This window comes from Panthera pardus, unplaced genomic scaffold (assembly GCF_024362965.1).
Source record: "Panthera pardus isolate Hobbes unplaced genomic scaffold, ASM2436296v1 HiC_scaffold_24, whole genome shotgun sequence".
NCBI lineage: Eukaryota > Metazoa > Chordata > Mammalia > Carnivora > Felidae > Panthera > Panthera pardus.
The window spans coordinates 138,149,699-138,166,106 of NW_026526810.1; the positions used below are offsets into that span (position 1 = coordinate 138,149,699).

Genomic DNA, 16,408 nt, shown 5'->3' on the forward strand with positions numbered 1-16,408 from the left:
AGGGGGGCTCTGCCGAGGCCCGCCAAAGGACGGGGGCTGTGTCGGGAGGGCATGCATCCCCCGGGCCTTGCTTACAGAGGGGTCCTCTTCCGTTTCTGCATCTGGGTCCTCAGACTGCAGCTGCCGGCCAGACACTGCGGAGAGAGAGGCTGAGTCAGTGCGGCCTCGGGGGTGCGGAGACCAGATGGCGGGCCCGGGGGGAGGGGCCCCGGAGAGTCTACGCACCGCGTTCGTGCACACGTGGCCCCATCCCGGACGCCGGGCCTGAGGGCACGCGCAGGCCGGATGGCAGAGAGCCTGCACGAGGGGAGCTCAGACAAGGCACGCTTCACGGATTCAGTCCAAGAAAGTCAGGAGACAAACACGCAGGAAAGAACGCGCCCAGCCCCGAGGGAGGCCGGGGTGCAGGGCTGCCGCGGTACGGAACCCGTGGTGTCCAGCAGTCGGCCGAGGGTCACGCGACACGCAAAGAAACAGGAAAGTATGATCCATACTGAGGAACAAGCAAGTGCTGGAAATTCTCCGAATGTCCAAGCAGCCACAAGACATGGAAAGTACGATGGCTTAGCGAGGAGACGTCGTCGCAAAGACGTACAAGTGACAACAAAGCTACACAGAGATTCTGGAGTTGAAAAATGTACTACTGGGACTCAATATCAGAACTGAGATGCCAGAAGAAAGAATCGAAAAACTCGAAAGCGAAGAGAAATTGGCCGCTTTGGTCTTTTCAGCCCCCTGGCTGCGGGAGGCTCGGCCGCAATCGTGAGCCACACAGCAGTTATTGGCACCAGGAAGTTCATGACCACCCGACGACTTCAGCGCAAGCAGCTGGTCACTGATGCTTCTCACCCCGGAAAGGCCACCGTACCTAAGACAGAAATTCGGGAAAAAGGAGCCAAATGGACAAGACCACACCAGACTCATCTCTGTGTTGGATTCAGAGCCCATTTTGATGGCGGCGCAGTTTATGATCCCTTGGGTCGTGCAGGAACAGCGAACCCAAACGTGGACTCGTAAGACACGGCCCGTCCACGAAGGAAAACGGGGAAAGGGACGCGAGAACAGAGCTAAGGACGTCAGGAGGTCTGCAAACGCCAGGTGGGCGCCAGCAACAAGGAGGAGGAAAGAGTCTGCAGGGACCATTGGTGATTCCTGAAGATCGCGGAGAAGTTTCCCGAGAGGATGAGTAAACTAAGAACTTGAAGAAGGAGAAGAAGAAGAAGAAGAAGAAGAAGAAGAAGAAGAAGAAGAAGAAGAAATTGTCCAATTTGGAGAACAGAGGAAAAAAGGTTCAAGAGAACGAAAGCGCATGTGAGGTCGCGGGGCCACGTTCAGCCCAGCGGCACACAAGCAGTCGAAGGAAGGGAGAGAGAGAAAGAGGCGGGGGAAATGTGGTTTCCAACGGTATGTGGCGGTCGCAGCGTGCCAGACACAGAGAGGCCCGGCCCCGAACGCATCCGGGCCACAGGGTTGAAGAGGAGGAGGAAGGTGTGAAAGTGGCCAGAGAAGCGAGACCCGCCTGTGACGGGCTCGGCCGCACAGTTCACACCCAACGCCCTGGGAGCCGGGAGGACGCGGCCCGAGGCACCCAAGCTGCTCAGGGGAAAAGCTTGTGAAGCAAGAATCCCGCGTCCAGCAAACCACCCTTCAAAAATCAAGGCAGGCGCGCCCGGGCGGCTCAGTCGGTGGGGCGTCCGACTTCGGCTCAGGTCGTGATCTCGCGGTTCGTGGGTTCGAGCCCCGCATCGGGCTCGGTGCTGACGGCTCGGAGCCTGGAGCCGCTTCGGATTCTGTGTCTCCCTCTCTCTCTGCCCCTCCCCCATGCGCTCTCTCTCTCAAAATAAGTAAATAAACATTTAAAATGAATGAACAAGTTAAACCAATTAAAATTAAAACCAACAGAACAGAACAAAGATCCCAGAACCAGACTCCTAGACACGAAGCTGTGGGAAACAGATAGGTGTTTTCAGTCCCTCGTGCTGGGTCTGTTGGCCATCCGTGCAGAAAAATGTCAACCCTTACGTCAGCCACAGGAAGTATTAACGTCACGGGGATTGTCGTTCCAAAGTGGAAGGCTTAACAGCGAAGCTTCCAGGAGAGAAACAGAAACGACTTTGCGGTAGGAAAGCGACTCTTAACCAGCGTACAGAAAGCGCGCTCCCTGAAGGAAATGGCCAAGTGGTCTACGTGAAAGTGAAGAGCTTCTGTTCGTCAAAAGACACCACTGAGGGAGTGAGCGGTCAGGCCACGGGTTGGGCAGAGATTTGCAACACGCTTACCAAACCGCGGCCTCCTACCCAAAATGTACAAAGAATGCGTGCGACACAAAAGGAAAAGACAGACAACCCAGTGGAAGGACGGGCGAGAAGAACTCGGAAAGGCGAGTTCTCACCACAGACGACGCCGAGCCGTGAATTAACTTATGGAAAGGCACACAGCGTGCTGGGTCCTCAGGACAGCGGCCAGTGGGAGCTCCGAGATACCGCTCCACTGCCACAGTGGAACGGCGGGAACGGCGGGGACGGCGGGAACGGGCAAGGGGGCCCCCCCAGAGAGCTGTCCCGCACGTGGGCGACGGGAACGCCACCCTGATGTGGGCGTTGGGTGCACCGGCACAGTCGCTTTGGAAAACCTCCAGCGGTAGCTACTGAAGTCTGACCGCCCTGCTCTACGGCCCAGCGGCTCCGTACCCAAGGGCGTGCCCCCAAAAATGCACTCCCCAAAGGACAGGTACAGAAATGCCCATCCTGGCACCATGGTAGTACCAGAAACCAGAAAGTCTCGAATGTCCACCGGCAGTGGAGCGAGGAGAAACCGTGGCTATTTGTCCGACGGAACGCTCTCTGGCGACGACGTGACGGATAAAGGAGTGCAGACGGAAGTCTAGTCTATGCCGTTCGCCGTCAGGCACAAGCCCACGCACGTGACAAGCTTTCTGGGGAGGGCAGAGCCTGGGGGGAGGGCCTCTGGCGCCCGGACAGCTGCTTCTCCGCGGGGGCACTGGGGACACGCGTGTGGCCACTTGGGGAAAATGCATCAAGCCACACGCTTAGGATTTGTACTCTTCCCCGATAAGGAATCTTTAAGGGGCGCCTGGGTGGCTCCGTTGGTCGAGTGCCCAACTTCGGCCCAGGTTCGTGGGTTCGGGCCCCACGTCCGGCTCCGTGCTGACAGCTCAGAACCCGCTTCCGACCTTGCGTCCCCTCCTCTCTCTGCCCCTTCCCCACGTGCCCCCTTCCCCACTCTCTCTCAAAAATAACCATTAACAATTTTTTTAAAAAGAGAGAATCTTTAAAATTCTACATAAAGTTGAAATGAGGAAACCCTCAACCTCACGCCCGTGAACGCGCACATTCAGCCGTACCGGGTTATCTGCACACAAGCCCCCTGTGGACACTGCAGAGCCGACCAGACGGTTCTGTGATGAGTCAGCGATCAGCTCAGAACCTTCCCACACACACAGCTGAGCCCGGCGCCCCCCGAATCGTACTAAACATCCCGAGAGGAAACGCACTGATCTCACACCAGCTCTGGTGACACGGCTGGGGCCGAGGGGACGCACAGGTGCCCACCCACCCCAGCCAGCAGCGCGTCGGGAGAGGAAGGGTCTGGTCGGGGGTGCGGCCCGGGCCATCAGGCGAGGTGGGGGGGCGGGGAGGCTGCTCAGGGGGAGCTCCGCCAGGTGTCACCGGCCCGCCCAGAAACCGGCGGCCGCCCGTCCTCGCCCACAGCCTCCGCAGCCCAGCCGTTTCCCTGAGTCACACAACAAAACAGGAGCTGGCGACCGCCCTCTCCCCGGGCGTGTCCCTGGAGAGGCAGCGGGGCGGAGTCCCACGGGCCTGGGAAGGGCCACCCCCCACCTGCCAGCTGGGCGCCCTGTGCCTGGGGGTGGGGTGGGTGGGATGGGGGCGCGCGGCGGTGGGAGCCTCCCGCGGTGCAGCAGGGATCCCCGGCCCTGAGAAGCCGCACCCCCAAATCTACTCCAGGAGTGTCCCGTGGGCGTCCAGGGCCCGGGTGAGGAAAGGTGTTGACAGCACGGAGGCCGGGGCACACCCCTCGCTGGGAACCAGCCTCACCACAGCCCCTCGGGCTCCACACCCCTGCAGGGTGAAGAGCGGCTCTAAGAGGTGGCTCGCTCGGCCCCAGGCCGCACCCCACGGAGGTGCCGGGAGGTGCCGGGCTCGGGCTCTAGGCCCTCCTGCACCCCCCTAGGCACAGCCACTGGATGGCCCGCTCGGGCCCAGGGACGCACAAACAGGAAGGAGGAAATCCCGCCTGTCTGATGCCAGCAGACTGCCAGGCTTGGGCCCGCACCCCGGGGAGGGAGGAGGCCCCAGTGCCCCCAGAGCCTCCTCCCACCGGCCCCCATGCCCGTGGGCCCCCCTCAGCGGTGACTGCAGGGGAAGGTGTCCTGTCCTTCTGCCTGACCCGCCCCCTGCCTCCTGCGGCCCCACAGACAGGCTCTGTGGACAGTCCAGCCCCGGCGGTAGTCTCGAACAATGGCTACTAAAAATATAGTCACCCCCACTTTGCAGGGGCGACAGGCTGGGCCAGCCCAGCAGTTCTGGCTGCTAGCACCTGGTGTCCCCCAAAAGGCCCTCCCCCGGCCTCCTCCTGGCTCTGGGCCCTGCCGCGTCCATCCAGCCCCAAACCCTGACCTTTCCATGGCCTCAGATGTGACCGTAACATCCAACTGGGGCCGGTGCTTGTACCCAGGGTCGGGGAGGAGGGGCTCAGGACTTGGGGTGAGGGGTGAGGGGAGTACGCACCTGGGTCAGCAGAAAAGTTTCACTCCCTAGAATGTTGGAATATTCTAGGGCGGGGCTCAAGGAAGTGGGTCTGGGGAGAGGGCAGAGCCAAGGTGAGGTGAGCTGACAGGGGGAGCAGGTGCAGGGGGATGCAGACAGTGGGGTGTCTGCCCAGGATGACTCCCCCGCGCTCACCTTGCCCATAGGGCTCTGGACCATGCTGGGGGCTCCCCTGTCAGCCCCTGGCCGTGGGGGTGCTCGGAGGGTCCAGAGTAGGGCCAGCCATGGGTGGGGCAACTTTGCTTAAAGAAAACCCAAGTCTGCACGGAGACTGGCTGCCCTCCAGGCGGGCCAGGGATGGTGGGGGTGTTTGCGTGCCGCCAGGGCAGCGGTGGGACTGGGGATCTGGGACAGGCAGGGAGGAGAGCTGCAAACGGGGACCTGGACCGTGGCCCGAGAAGCCACCGTGGGTGGGTGCGTGCGTGCGTGCGCCTATGAGACCGTGGGTGTTGACGTGTGTGCCTGGCTCGAGAACCCTCCCTCGAGCACGGGCACACAGTCCCGGGCAAGGCCCCCCAGCCACGCAGGGAGCCATGGGGGCGCCTGAGTCAGCTCTCCCCTCAGGGGACACTACCCTTGGGCTTGGAGCCCAGGGCCGACACGGGCACACGGCACGCTGGGGCCTCACCCCATCCTGGAACTTCACGAGGAAAGTGCTGGGCTCGGCTGACTGGTCATGAGACCTTCAGACTTCCCGAAGCAACACCCGCAGGCAGCCAGGGCCTGCCCCCCTTCCCGACTTGCTCAGGGTAACCGTGCTGCTTGGGCAGGCCAGCTCGGCTCCCGCCTCTGCCCCCACGGCTCTTGCCTGGTTGCCCTGGCCTGGGGGCGAGGGTCCTGGCCCACCGGCTCCGCTGCTGCTACAGCCGCAAGCTGGACACTTCCACGCCACCCTGTCCCGCCCCCGGATGCCCAGCCCCGTCTGCCGAGCCCCAGGACGCCCTCAGTCCTGCCTGCAGAGGCCTGGGCCCCAGACCTTTGGAGCCGCACCCCAGACTGGGCTCTCTCCCCGGCCCGGGCACTTCTCACGTTTGCTTCCTCTGCCGACTCACGGGCCCAGTGTGGCCACCCCGCCGTCATCTCTGGCCACCGCCTCATCGCTGGCCCCAAGCGCTCAGAGCCCGGCACACAGTAGGTGCATAATAAGGGCTAGTGCAGGAAGGAGACGGGGAGCAGGGCAGATCTCTTGGGAAGGGGCACGTCCCACCCAGTCTGAGGACGCCCCCGAGCTGTGGGACTAGGCGGGCAGTGGTGGGCCCAGCGCCTCTCCTTCTGCACCCGGAGAAACTGAGGCAGGAGGGGTGGGCACACCAGCCACCAGCTCCAAAGGGCCCGGCAGCCAAAAGGAAAGGCCCCCACAGTCCTGCCCGTCCCAGATGGGACTGGTGGGCCCGAGCCTATTTCTGTCTCTGAGCTGCCTGGCCAGGACCCCCCAGACATCCCGCCCACCCCCGCAGGCCCCCACCGCCCACGCGGCACCTGCAGGGGAGCTGGCCTTGCCTGAGGAGCCCTCCCCAGCCTCACGGTCCAGCCTGGGGACCTGCCTGTCCTGGGATGGCAGTGGCTATGCTTGGCCACAGCCTTGGCTGCCGTGAACTGACATGTCTGTCCTAAGGAGGGCTGGGGCTGAGGCAGGGCAGAGGGCCAGGGACATGACAGCCGTGCTCCCCAGCCCGAGCCCCCCACCCAGCCCCCTCAGGCCGACCGACTGGGCAGTGAAGAGGGCAGGGGCCCAAGGGCTGGACCTGGGCAGGGGGCAGGGGCAGGTACAGAGCACGGCCGCTGTGGCTTACCCAGCTCAGAAGTCCTCCCAGCTTGCCCAGGAGTGAAGGTCCCAGCTGGTGCTCCCTGCAGCTGCCCTCCCGGGTCCCTCCCCTCCACAGCCCTCCTCCGCTGCCAGGCCCTGGCCTCCTCCTCCTCAGGCCTGCCTGGAGCCCCACCAGAGGGATGGGCGGCCCCCTCACAGGCCCGGAGCTGGGCCAGGTCCCTCCCCCTGGGCTTCAAGGAGCTGGGGAGCCCGCCCCTCCCCCAGAGCCCCCCCCCCCCCCCGCCCCCGCCCCAGCCCAAGCAGCTGACTGGGAGAGGAAACGCCTGCCCGCCCAGGGATGTCTGAGTCACTACCACCCGCCCGTGCAGTCCAGTCCAGTCCTGCTGTGTAGACAGGTACGCAGATGCAGATGTCAGATAGGACGCTCTGGGCAAGCTTTTCTTGGGCCCCGCGCCTCAGTTTCCCTGAAGGAAGCTGGCCAGGCTAGGGGGTGCAGGGCAGGGGAGGCACAGCCCGAGGCATACATAGGCCCTTCCAACAAAGTCCTGCCCCATCTGGGCTGAGGCCCCGGCCCAGGGCACAGCCAGATCCTTCCACAGCAGACACCAGCAAGGCCAGAGCAGGGAAGGACCCAGCCCACCCAGGGCCCCGGGCGAGCGAGTGACCTTGTGGGTGGGGGGGGGGCACTGCTCACCCGCCGAGTCCCCCTGGGGCAGCCTGACCCCGGCCACCCTTCCAGCCCTGCTGCCACCTCTCCAGGCGGGTGCCCTGGGGGCCCAGGAACCTGCATCTGTCACCCCCTCCCCAGTCACTTGGCTAGAAGTGGTGGCTGAAGACCCCAGTCATCTGCTCCCCAAAGCTCCGGCTGCCTGGTCTGCCACATCTGGTCACCTCACCCTGCCGGCCCCGGGACTCAGCTCCCACGCTGGACACCGAGGGGCGGGTGGGAAGACGCAGACCCCAGGCCCGACCGGGCTGCAGGAGCCCCGGCAGGCCCGGGCAGGACCGCACCCGCCGTGCCATCGGCAGATCTCTTGCTGGGTCCCAGAGCCGCCCCGCCCTGCGCCCCACGGCCCCGCGGGGTGGGGCCCGGCTGGCTGCTGGCATCTGCACCCCACGAGCAGGTCGGAGCAGGCCTGCACAGCTGAGGGACCCACACGGGGTTCCAGGGCAGTGAGGGGTCAGGCCCGGCCCTGGGGAGGAGGCAGTGGGGCGGCCGAGCACACACCCCTGCCTGACACCACAGGCCAGGATCAGCAAGGTTGGGGGCTCTGGGGACAGCCGAGGGCAGCAGGCCCCACAGCAGAACAGGAGAAGCCAGGGGTGGCCTGGGGTGTGGTGCCGGGAAGGGGGATCCCAGGGAGGAAGGAGACTCTGGCCAGCCTGGGCCCGGGGCGTCGGGCACTCTTGAGCCCAGGGGTGGGCCACCAGTCCGGGAAGGAACGACGGCACCCAGGCCTCTCCCAGCCTCCCCTGTCCCTAAAACTTTAACGGTCACAGATGACTCTATGTCCAGTGAGACAGGAAAGCTGGTGGCCCAGACGATCCTCACCTGGGAGCTCTTTGTTTCCTGCCTGACACCCAGCAGATGTCACCTCCCCCAGGGCAGGGCTGAGCCTCCCCGGAGGAGAAGCAGGGTCACCCCCGCCCCTCCTCTCCTGAGCCCGGGTGCCCCAAACCCACAGAGCCACGTCCTCAGCCTCCCGATCCGCCGGCCGCGGGCCCTGGGCCCTGCCATAGCCCTGGTTCCCCGGCAGCCCGCAGGCTGCAGCCCTGCCCTCCCCTCCCCGACACCCCCCCCCAGGCCCCCAGGGGTGCACGTGCTGCTTACTCTGCCCGGAGTGCTTTCCCAGCTCGGACCCTGGACTCTCTCCCACGTGTGGCCCGTGGCCAGCGCTGTGTGCGGGCGGCTCCCCTGCCCGTGGTTCCACACAGGTGCCAGCCAGATGGGAGAACTGGACATACAGGGCTCTGGGTCCAGACCACTGTGGCCTTGCAGGGGCAAGACCTTTCATTCCTCGTCCCCGGGATAGTGTCCAGTCCCATGGGGGTCCCACCCGGCTCTCTGGCCGGTAAGGGCCACCGTGCAAGGCCCTGCCCGCCTGCCGGCCCCCCGCTGCCGGCCCCCCGCGGCCAGGCAGGTGCTAGGGCAGCTGAAGGGGGTCTGATGAGCTGCGGCAGCACGGGTCCTGAGGGCCAGGCTGCCCAGCACACGTGTGCTGATGCCCACCACACAGGTGGTTAAAGCCACCTGCACCCTGGGCTCCCACTCAGAGCCACCGTGGGAGCTCAGCTGCTGTCCAGGGCCGGGCAGGGCGACGGGGGAGGAGGCCAGGCCCAGGCACGGCGTTCCTAGCGGGGCGTGTCACAGAAGACCCCCGAGGTGCTGGTGCCACCCAGGAGTAAGGCCTGCCAGGCAGGGAGCCCGGGGAGGAGGCCATCCTCTTCCCCACCCGGGAGGGGCCCACGCCGATCCAGGGAACAAGGGCGTCAACAGGACGTAGGACGTAGGACGTAGGACGCAGGAGGGGGCAGAGCACCAGAGCCTGGCGCAGGTCGCCCAAGGCTGACCCCACTCAGAGCGGCAGCCGGCAGGGGGCTTGAGCCCCAAACAGAGGGGGCATGACTTGGCCAAATGGGGTCTCCTGCCCACTAGCCTCCTGGCTTGGGAGGCCCCTCAAGCAGCAGGGGGTGCTGACAGGGAGGTGAGGCCCAGACGAGGACCCCACGAAGTCCCATCCCCGGCTGCTCCTTTCTGACACCCACACCCGGCGATGTGTCCAGGCGGGGGGGGGGGGGGCGGGGAGGAGGGGGAGGGGGGAGGGGGGGGGAGGGGGAGGGGGAGGGGGCAGGCGGCGGTGCAGCTCGCAGACCCCCGTCAGGATTCCCACCCCAGACCCAGCAGGGCCCGGGAGCCCGCCAGCCAGCCTCTACCCCTGGCTCTCTGCCCACAGGTCCATCAGTCCCCTGGCGGTGATGTGGGTGCCGCGTCCCTCCAGAAAGCTATCTGGAGACGGGGCCCGATGCCATCCCAGGGCAGGGGTGTCCCCCCTCCTGCCTGGCCCCATCTCGTCCCACGGGGACGGCCCTCCTGCCTGCTTGCTTTCCTCTCCCAGACACCTCTGCTCCCCACCCCCAGGCAGCCCGCCCCAGGCTGAACCTGAAACCCAGAAGCCTTCAGCAAAGGGCAGTCAAGGGGGAAAGGACACAGAGAGGGTTGGAATCTGCAGGGGAGTGGGGGGTGGGCCCGGCAAGCCAGGGGGCTACCTGGAAGAGGCAGCTCCTAGCCCAGCCAGGGATGGAAGAGACCAGCCAGAGGGAGGGAAGGCCATGAGAGCGTTCCTGCCACGGGCTCACTGCCCCACCACAGTGAGCCCCAGTGGAGTGGGGACGCAGGGGAGGCAGGGGGCCTTGGGGCATGGGACCCTCCTAGCACAGCTGGGCCCTCCCCCACCCACTTTCCTGAGACCTTGGGGCAGGAGCAGGCTGTGTGGCCTCAGTTTTCCGCAGGGAGAAGAGCTAGGGTGCCGTCAGGAACACATCTGCCACCACCAGTGGTGGCTTAGAAAATCCGCCCGTTAAAGCTCAGGGAGGGTCGGTACCCCAGCCTAGGATGACCTCTGCTGCCTCCTCCTTGGTGCCCGCCCCTGCCAGGGACACTTTAGGCTGGAGGGGGGCACTGGAGAGCACTGCCTGGGGGGTAGGGCAGAGCCAGCACCTGCCAGACATCACTGCACTGAGAGTGTGGTGTGGCCTCTCTGGCCCCCGTAGAGGCAGAGGCTCCGGGGGGGTGTGGGGCTCGGCCTCGTCACTCCCAGACTCAGTGTCCCTGTCTGCAAAATGGGAGCGCAGCCCTGTGCCGGTGCGGACAACCCAGGGCAAAGCCATGAGTGCGGACAGCATAGACACGCTAGCCACCGGCGCTGGCACTCGGCCTCCCTGGCCACACAGCCCTCTGCCCAGCCTCTGCTGCGGACAGCTGTGGCCACTCCCGTTCACAGATACAAGGCACTGCCCGCGGCTCCTGGGAGCCCCAAGCCCAGGGCCGTGCAGAGGCCACCACAGGGACGCCCCACATTGCAACGCTCTTGGGAAGGACCCCTGCATTACCACGGCCCCCCACCAAGAAGAGACCACCCAGACCATCCCCCTCATGGTGTGTCACTATAAGCAAGGCCTCCCTGGACCTGGTGGGGGCTTCTCAGGGTGGGCATGGTGGGGGGGCGGGCCCAGGCCAGGAGTAGGGCGCTCCCTGTCAGTCTAGTTGCCCGGGACCCAGCTCTACCTTGGGAAGAAACTGGCCGTCCCCGGGATAGGAAGGGATGTGACAGCTGGTGCCCATCACAGGGCGAAGCCGTTGATGCCCCGTGTGGGGGCAGTGCAGCCAGGTGGAGCCCCCTCCCCACACGGGAATAGGGGAAGGGGCCTGGAAGGAGCTGGGGGCCAGCTGCCTCGGACTGGCAGAGGCGCCCCGAGCCTGGGCGGATCCCTGAGCGGCGTGTTCCTGGCACAGCCACAAGGGGGCAGCCTCCGGTTGCAGGCTGGACGTGGTTGGCTTCCTTCCCCAGGCTGAGGGTTAGACGTGCACGCAGGCTCTGGGAGGGGTCTTCAGAGGACCTAGCGTGACTGGCCAGAAAGGGCAGGTTTGGACTGGGCAGAAAGACGAGGGCAGAGCAAGACCTGTCCACCTCTGGCCAGCTGGGAAGGAATTGCAGCTGGAAAGACGTGGACCAGCCCCCAGGGGGCCTTATCAGGGATGCTCGTTCCCTAGCTTCTGCGAAGGGTGGGGGAGGGCCTGGCCATCTGCACAGCAGACAGAACCCCCAGGGGCTCCGATCCAGTAGGTCTCCTACTAATGCCCCACGAGAACCACTGGCCTCATTCCCTAAGAGCAGAGGGGTTTGTAGGCGGGATGTGAGGGGTGGCCAGGGAACCACCAGGTCAAAGCAGAGAATGGAGATCTCGGCTGGGGAGGGGTGCCCGAACAGGCCTTTTCAAGGCAGGAGGGCGGATGAGATGGCCTTAGACCCTGCATCTTGGGAGCCTCTGGGTAGCCTGTGAGCTGGGGGGGGGGTGGGGGGGTGGGGAAGGGCCGGCGGGGGTCGGGGGATGGCAGAGGCCAGTGTGGAATGCTGGAGGCAGGGCAATGGCCCCTCCTTCCCTGTGATGCAGCAGATCCCCAGGATGTGGGCTGGGGCCACAGTCAGGACGAGGGGGCCGGGGGCCATCATTGTCCCCCAGACAAGGGGGGCCCAAACAGGAGGTCAGCCGTGTTCATCAGAAGAGCCCATGGGGGCTCCTGCTGCAGCTGGAGGGGTGTGCCTAGGCCAAGGGGCCCCCAGAGCCCCTCTGTCTCAGCACACCACTGTCATCATCGACCTCTGTGACCCCGAGCGGTGGGGACCGGCCTGCACCATTGCAGCATGGCCCCAGCCCCCCCTAGATGGCAACTGGCCAGATGTCCTGGGTGTGGCTGCCGCACCACTGACCCAGAGCTGCAGGAACTGCCCCTGCCTCACCCCACCCTGCCCTGCAAGACGCTGAGACAGGCAACCTCTGGAACCAGACCTAGTGCGGGGACAGACAGGTAACAAAGAGCTCCTAGTTCCCATTCTGTGGCCAGAGGCGTGGGGAGTGGGAACTGCCCCATGGGCGACACCTGCCTTCCCTTGCCCAGCACTGGGCTACTCTGTGGCCTGATCTCTGACCCCACTCAGGCCCCTCACCAAGCCTCAGACCTCGGGTCTAGCCCCCTCATTGCCACCACCTAGCCGGTGACCAAGCCACACAGAGGCCACACACTGTGGACCCAGCCCAGCATGGGACTCTGGACCAAGGCCAACAGCCCTGACTCGGGGTCCAGCCAGGCTGCTCTTCCCAGAGCAGGTCAGAGGGCAAGCCTGACAGCAGCTCCCCACGGCCTGGTCACCCACGGCCCCCACTCACGCGTGCGGCCCTCCCCAGGCGGCCGCCTCTAGGGACAAGACGACGTCCCAGAGGGTTAGAGCAGGGGGACAGTGGCAGAACGGAAAAGACAGACAGGGATAGTGAGTGACCGAGGCGGGGAGCGACAGAGTGAGTGGTAGGGATGAGTCAGCGAGCGACCCGGAGAGACGGAGTGAGCGGCAGAGACGGAGAGAGGCAGGAGAGAGGCAGCAGGAGGGAAGCAGCCCGAGGCGCAGGACCGCGCGCGAGAGCCCGGGCCGGTCCCCGAGGCGCCCCACCCCGACCCGCCCGGCGCGCGGCCCCGCGCGGAGCCCACCCTCCCGAGGGGAGCGGGCTGCAGGCGGAGAGGAGGCGCACCGCTGCCGGGGGCTCCGGGCCAGGTGGGCAGCACCATGTGGAAACAGTCGCACATCGCGGCGGCCGGGCGGTGCGGGCCGGCGGCGGCCCGTCGCGTCCAGTCGCTGGTCTCGGCTCCGGCGCGCGGGCGGCCGGGTAGCCGGCGGGCGCCGCGCTCTGCCTCCGCTGGCTGGCGCTGCCGCGGGCCGCGAGCCTCTGACTGCGGACGGAGCCGGCGCCCCGGGACCCCGCTGCCGCCCGGACCCCGCCCCGCCCCGCCCCGCCCGCGCCTCATTCAGCCCATTGGCTGCAGCCCGCCAGGCCCCGCCCCCCGGGACCCCGCGGCCGCCCGGACCCTGCCCCGCCCCCGCCCCATCCAGCCCATTGGCTGCAGCCCGCAAGGCCTCGCCCCCTCCCGGCCCGGCCACGCCCCCCGGGACCCCGCCGCCGCCCCTCCCGCGTCCAGCCGCCGGTCCCGACCCCTGCGGCGGGCCGGCCCCGCGCCCTCAGCTGGCCTTTCTGGGTCCAGACAGTGGACTCTGGGCCCCTGCCAGGGAGGGGGCTCCACACGCCGCGCCTAGGCTCCCGGACTGGACCCGCGCCCCGCAGTCTTACCTCCCAGCCCAGAGAAGGACATTTCAGCTGGGGGGCGGGGCGCCCTGGGGGCCATAGAGGCGAGGGGCGTGTGTTGTGGCCTCACCGGCCCTGCCCTGGGGGCTCCCGGTCTAGAGATGTGCTCTGCCGGCTAGCACGGTGTTGGGGGTGCATGGGGAGGGGTTCCTGGCAGGCTCCCAAGGGGTCAGTCTAAGCTAGGACGTCAGGAGTGCGGGAAGTTCAGTCCAGAGCCCGGAGTAGTGTGTGCGCAGGACAGGGTAGGAGAGCCCAGGCTAGCTCACAGGGCTGAGAATCAGGTGCCGTGGGGCAGGGGGCAGCAAGACTGGTCAGAGAGCTTTGAAAAGACCACCAGGGGCTGGGACGAGGGGCGGAGGGGGGGGGGAGTGTCCCTGGGGACACTGCTGCAAGTCAGAAGCTCTGCAAGACAGTGGGGGCTGGGCCAGAGCAGCAACATGAGGAAGGAGACAAGGACCCAGGATGTTCCAGAAGCCTGCAGGGGGCCTGCTGAAGACTGGAGTGGGGTCGGCTGCGGGCTGGCCCGGGCTCCAGCTTGGCGTTGTGCAGGAGGAGGCTCTCCTCGGCGAACAAGCAGGGAGTGGAGAGGCCCAGGAGAATTCTGTTCCCACCGAGTAGGGAAGGGAGCTGCAGTCCAGCCTGACGTAGACCTGGGGAAGGGCGCCTCAGAGGTGTGGGTCCTGCTGGGGCTGGGGCTGGGGGGCCTGGGCCAGCACAGACCCAGAGAAGCATAGCTGCCACCAAGGAGGACCATTCCTGCGGGCTTCCTAGGAATGGTGCTGGTGGTGCCGGGACAGACAGGTGGACGGGCACACACACACACACACACACACACACACACACACGTGTCGAGATGACAAGCGTACTCACACTAATACACAGTCACGGATCTACTTGATATGTCCCTGTGCACAGAGACGGGCACACGCCCGCACATACACCCATGTACCCGTTCGGGCCCACGTGCCCAGATGTGCACGACAGAACACAGACACGTGCGCGTGCACTCTACTCCGGACTCACCCAGCCAGTGGGGCCCCGGTGAGCCTGCCCAGCAGGATGGCTCATGCGCGCCCGTTCCCGCTAGTCAGGCCGCAGCTGGGCAGCCTTCCAGCAGCGGGTCACACGGGCACGCACGTCGCTTCTGGGAAGAGGCTCTGGCAGCCTCCCATCCATCGAGCCCATGCCACAGTGGGGCACAGCCCTGTCCTTCAGGTGCAGACCCCGGGCCGTGGGTCTCACCTTTCTCGCCCCGGTGCTTGGTCCTGGGCTGGGCGGCATTGCCCTGGAGCCAGGGACCCTGTGCTCTCCTCTCTTCCCGAGGTCCTGCCCTGCCCTGTCGCTCATGGGTGCAGGGAGGGAGTGCCGTTTGCGTCCCTAGTGTGTCCAGCATCCGTCCAGATCTGTCGGGATCTCAGGCTGCCTGCCTGTCTGCGTATGTGAGTCTGGCTGTGGGGGCCTGGGAACAAGGGAGCGGTCTTGAATAATCAGGGACCTTGGGGTACAGACCCAGCTCTGTGTTCCCCTGCTCCATTGGGTGAGTGACCTTGGTAAAGTCGTGTGGACCCTGGGTCCCTGTCCAAATGAGGCGGTCTCGTTCCATGTGACATGTCCTGATTATCCAGCACGATGCATGTGGGGCTATGGTGGCTCCTACCAGCTGTGTGGGGGAGGGGATGACGGGGCCCTGGGTGGGGAGGCCAGGGGGCTGCCCTGCCTAAGCAGAGGCCAGGAGGAGGGTCCCACTTGGTCCCCAGCTAGCCCCTCTGCAGGCGGGTGGTCCTTGGGACCCCTGACCGGCCAGGGCCTGGGGGAGACTGGGGCCACTTCTGCCCTTGGCCTTGGTGGGGGCTGGGTGGCTTACACTGTCACCCTCGGGCCTTGCTCACTCTGCAGCAAGGGAGTTGGCTCGGCATTGGCTCAGGGCCCCAGATTCAGGGTGGGGGTGGACAGGACACCCCTGCTCCAGAGGCTTCCCCCTCCCCTCTCCTGCCTGCTCTCAGCAGAGAGCGGACTTCACCTGTTATGCTCACCCCCTCACACTCCCCTGGGCCCCCTGTGGGCCCCACTTCACCTCTAGGAGGGCCTGGCCCCTCAGCTGTGTGCACCAGTGATGGCGAGCTGCCCCTGCAGACAGGGAGATGGCCCACACACTGGCCCTCACCCACCCAGGGCCAGCCCGACTGGGCCCCACTTCCCTGGGCCCAGTCCCTCCTCCCACCTGCTGACGCCTCAGAAGCCCCAGCCTGGCCCCAGGATCACAGGGGAGAGAGGGGAGGACGCTGCCCAGGCACAGCCTTGCCGCCCCCCCCATTCCCCTCCTGTCCCTGCCCCCCAGCCAAAGCCTGGCTGTGAGCCTGCCGCAGAGCCCTGAGCTGCTGCCAGGAGCTGCTGTCGTCACGCCCAGCTACCGCCCCGTCCTGATGGCCCCGTTGGGGACCGATGCCCTGCTGGGGAAGGCCCGGCAGTTGGACACAGCTCAGAAATTGCTGTCCTCCCACAAGCACGGCGTCTCGGGCTCAACTCATAGCCACCCCCGGCCCAGATGCAGCCCCCACCATCTGAGGGTCGGGGTGGCGGGGGACGTGGTGGTTCTGCAGTGCCCCACGCTCTCTCCTGCTGGCCACACGGGCTCCACCTCCTCCCTGGGACCACCACACCGGGGACACTGGGGGCCACGCCTCGGCCCTGGCCCTAGCCTGCCAGTCAGGGTTCTCAGGCTTGCCCGCAGCCTCCCGAGGCTGCGTACCTGGGAACCAGAGCCTAGGATGCTGGGCACCGGTGGGGCCGGGATGAGGAGTCGTGGCTGCTGGCTCCACAGGCTTAGCCCCTCAGCAGAGTTCGCTCCTCCTGGCTGGCTGCTCTCCGAGCCTCTCTGGTGGGCAGGGAGGCCCAGAACATCAATGATTGATGTCTCCTT

At 66.0% G+C, this 16,408-nt stretch overlaps 1 protein-coding gene across 1 annotated transcript in view; it reads right to left on the reverse strand.

Annotated features, from left to right (window-relative positions):
- The window catches only part of AHNAK2 (AHNAK nucleoprotein 2), a 32,875-nt gene extending 19,889 nt beyond the window's left edge, over positions 1-12,986 (reverse strand). Inside the window, exons 1-2 of the mRNA XM_053889910.1 lie at positions 12,880-12,986; positions 76-134 (exon numbers count right to left, since the gene is read on the reverse strand). Coding sequence (XP_053745885.1) covers positions 76-134; positions 12,880-12,934 — 114 coding nt within the window. The 5' untranslated portion in view covers positions 12,935-12,986. The remainder of the gene's footprint in view (positions 1-75; positions 135-12,879) is intronic.
- Between the last annotated feature and the right edge of the window lie 3,422 nt (positions 12,987-16,408).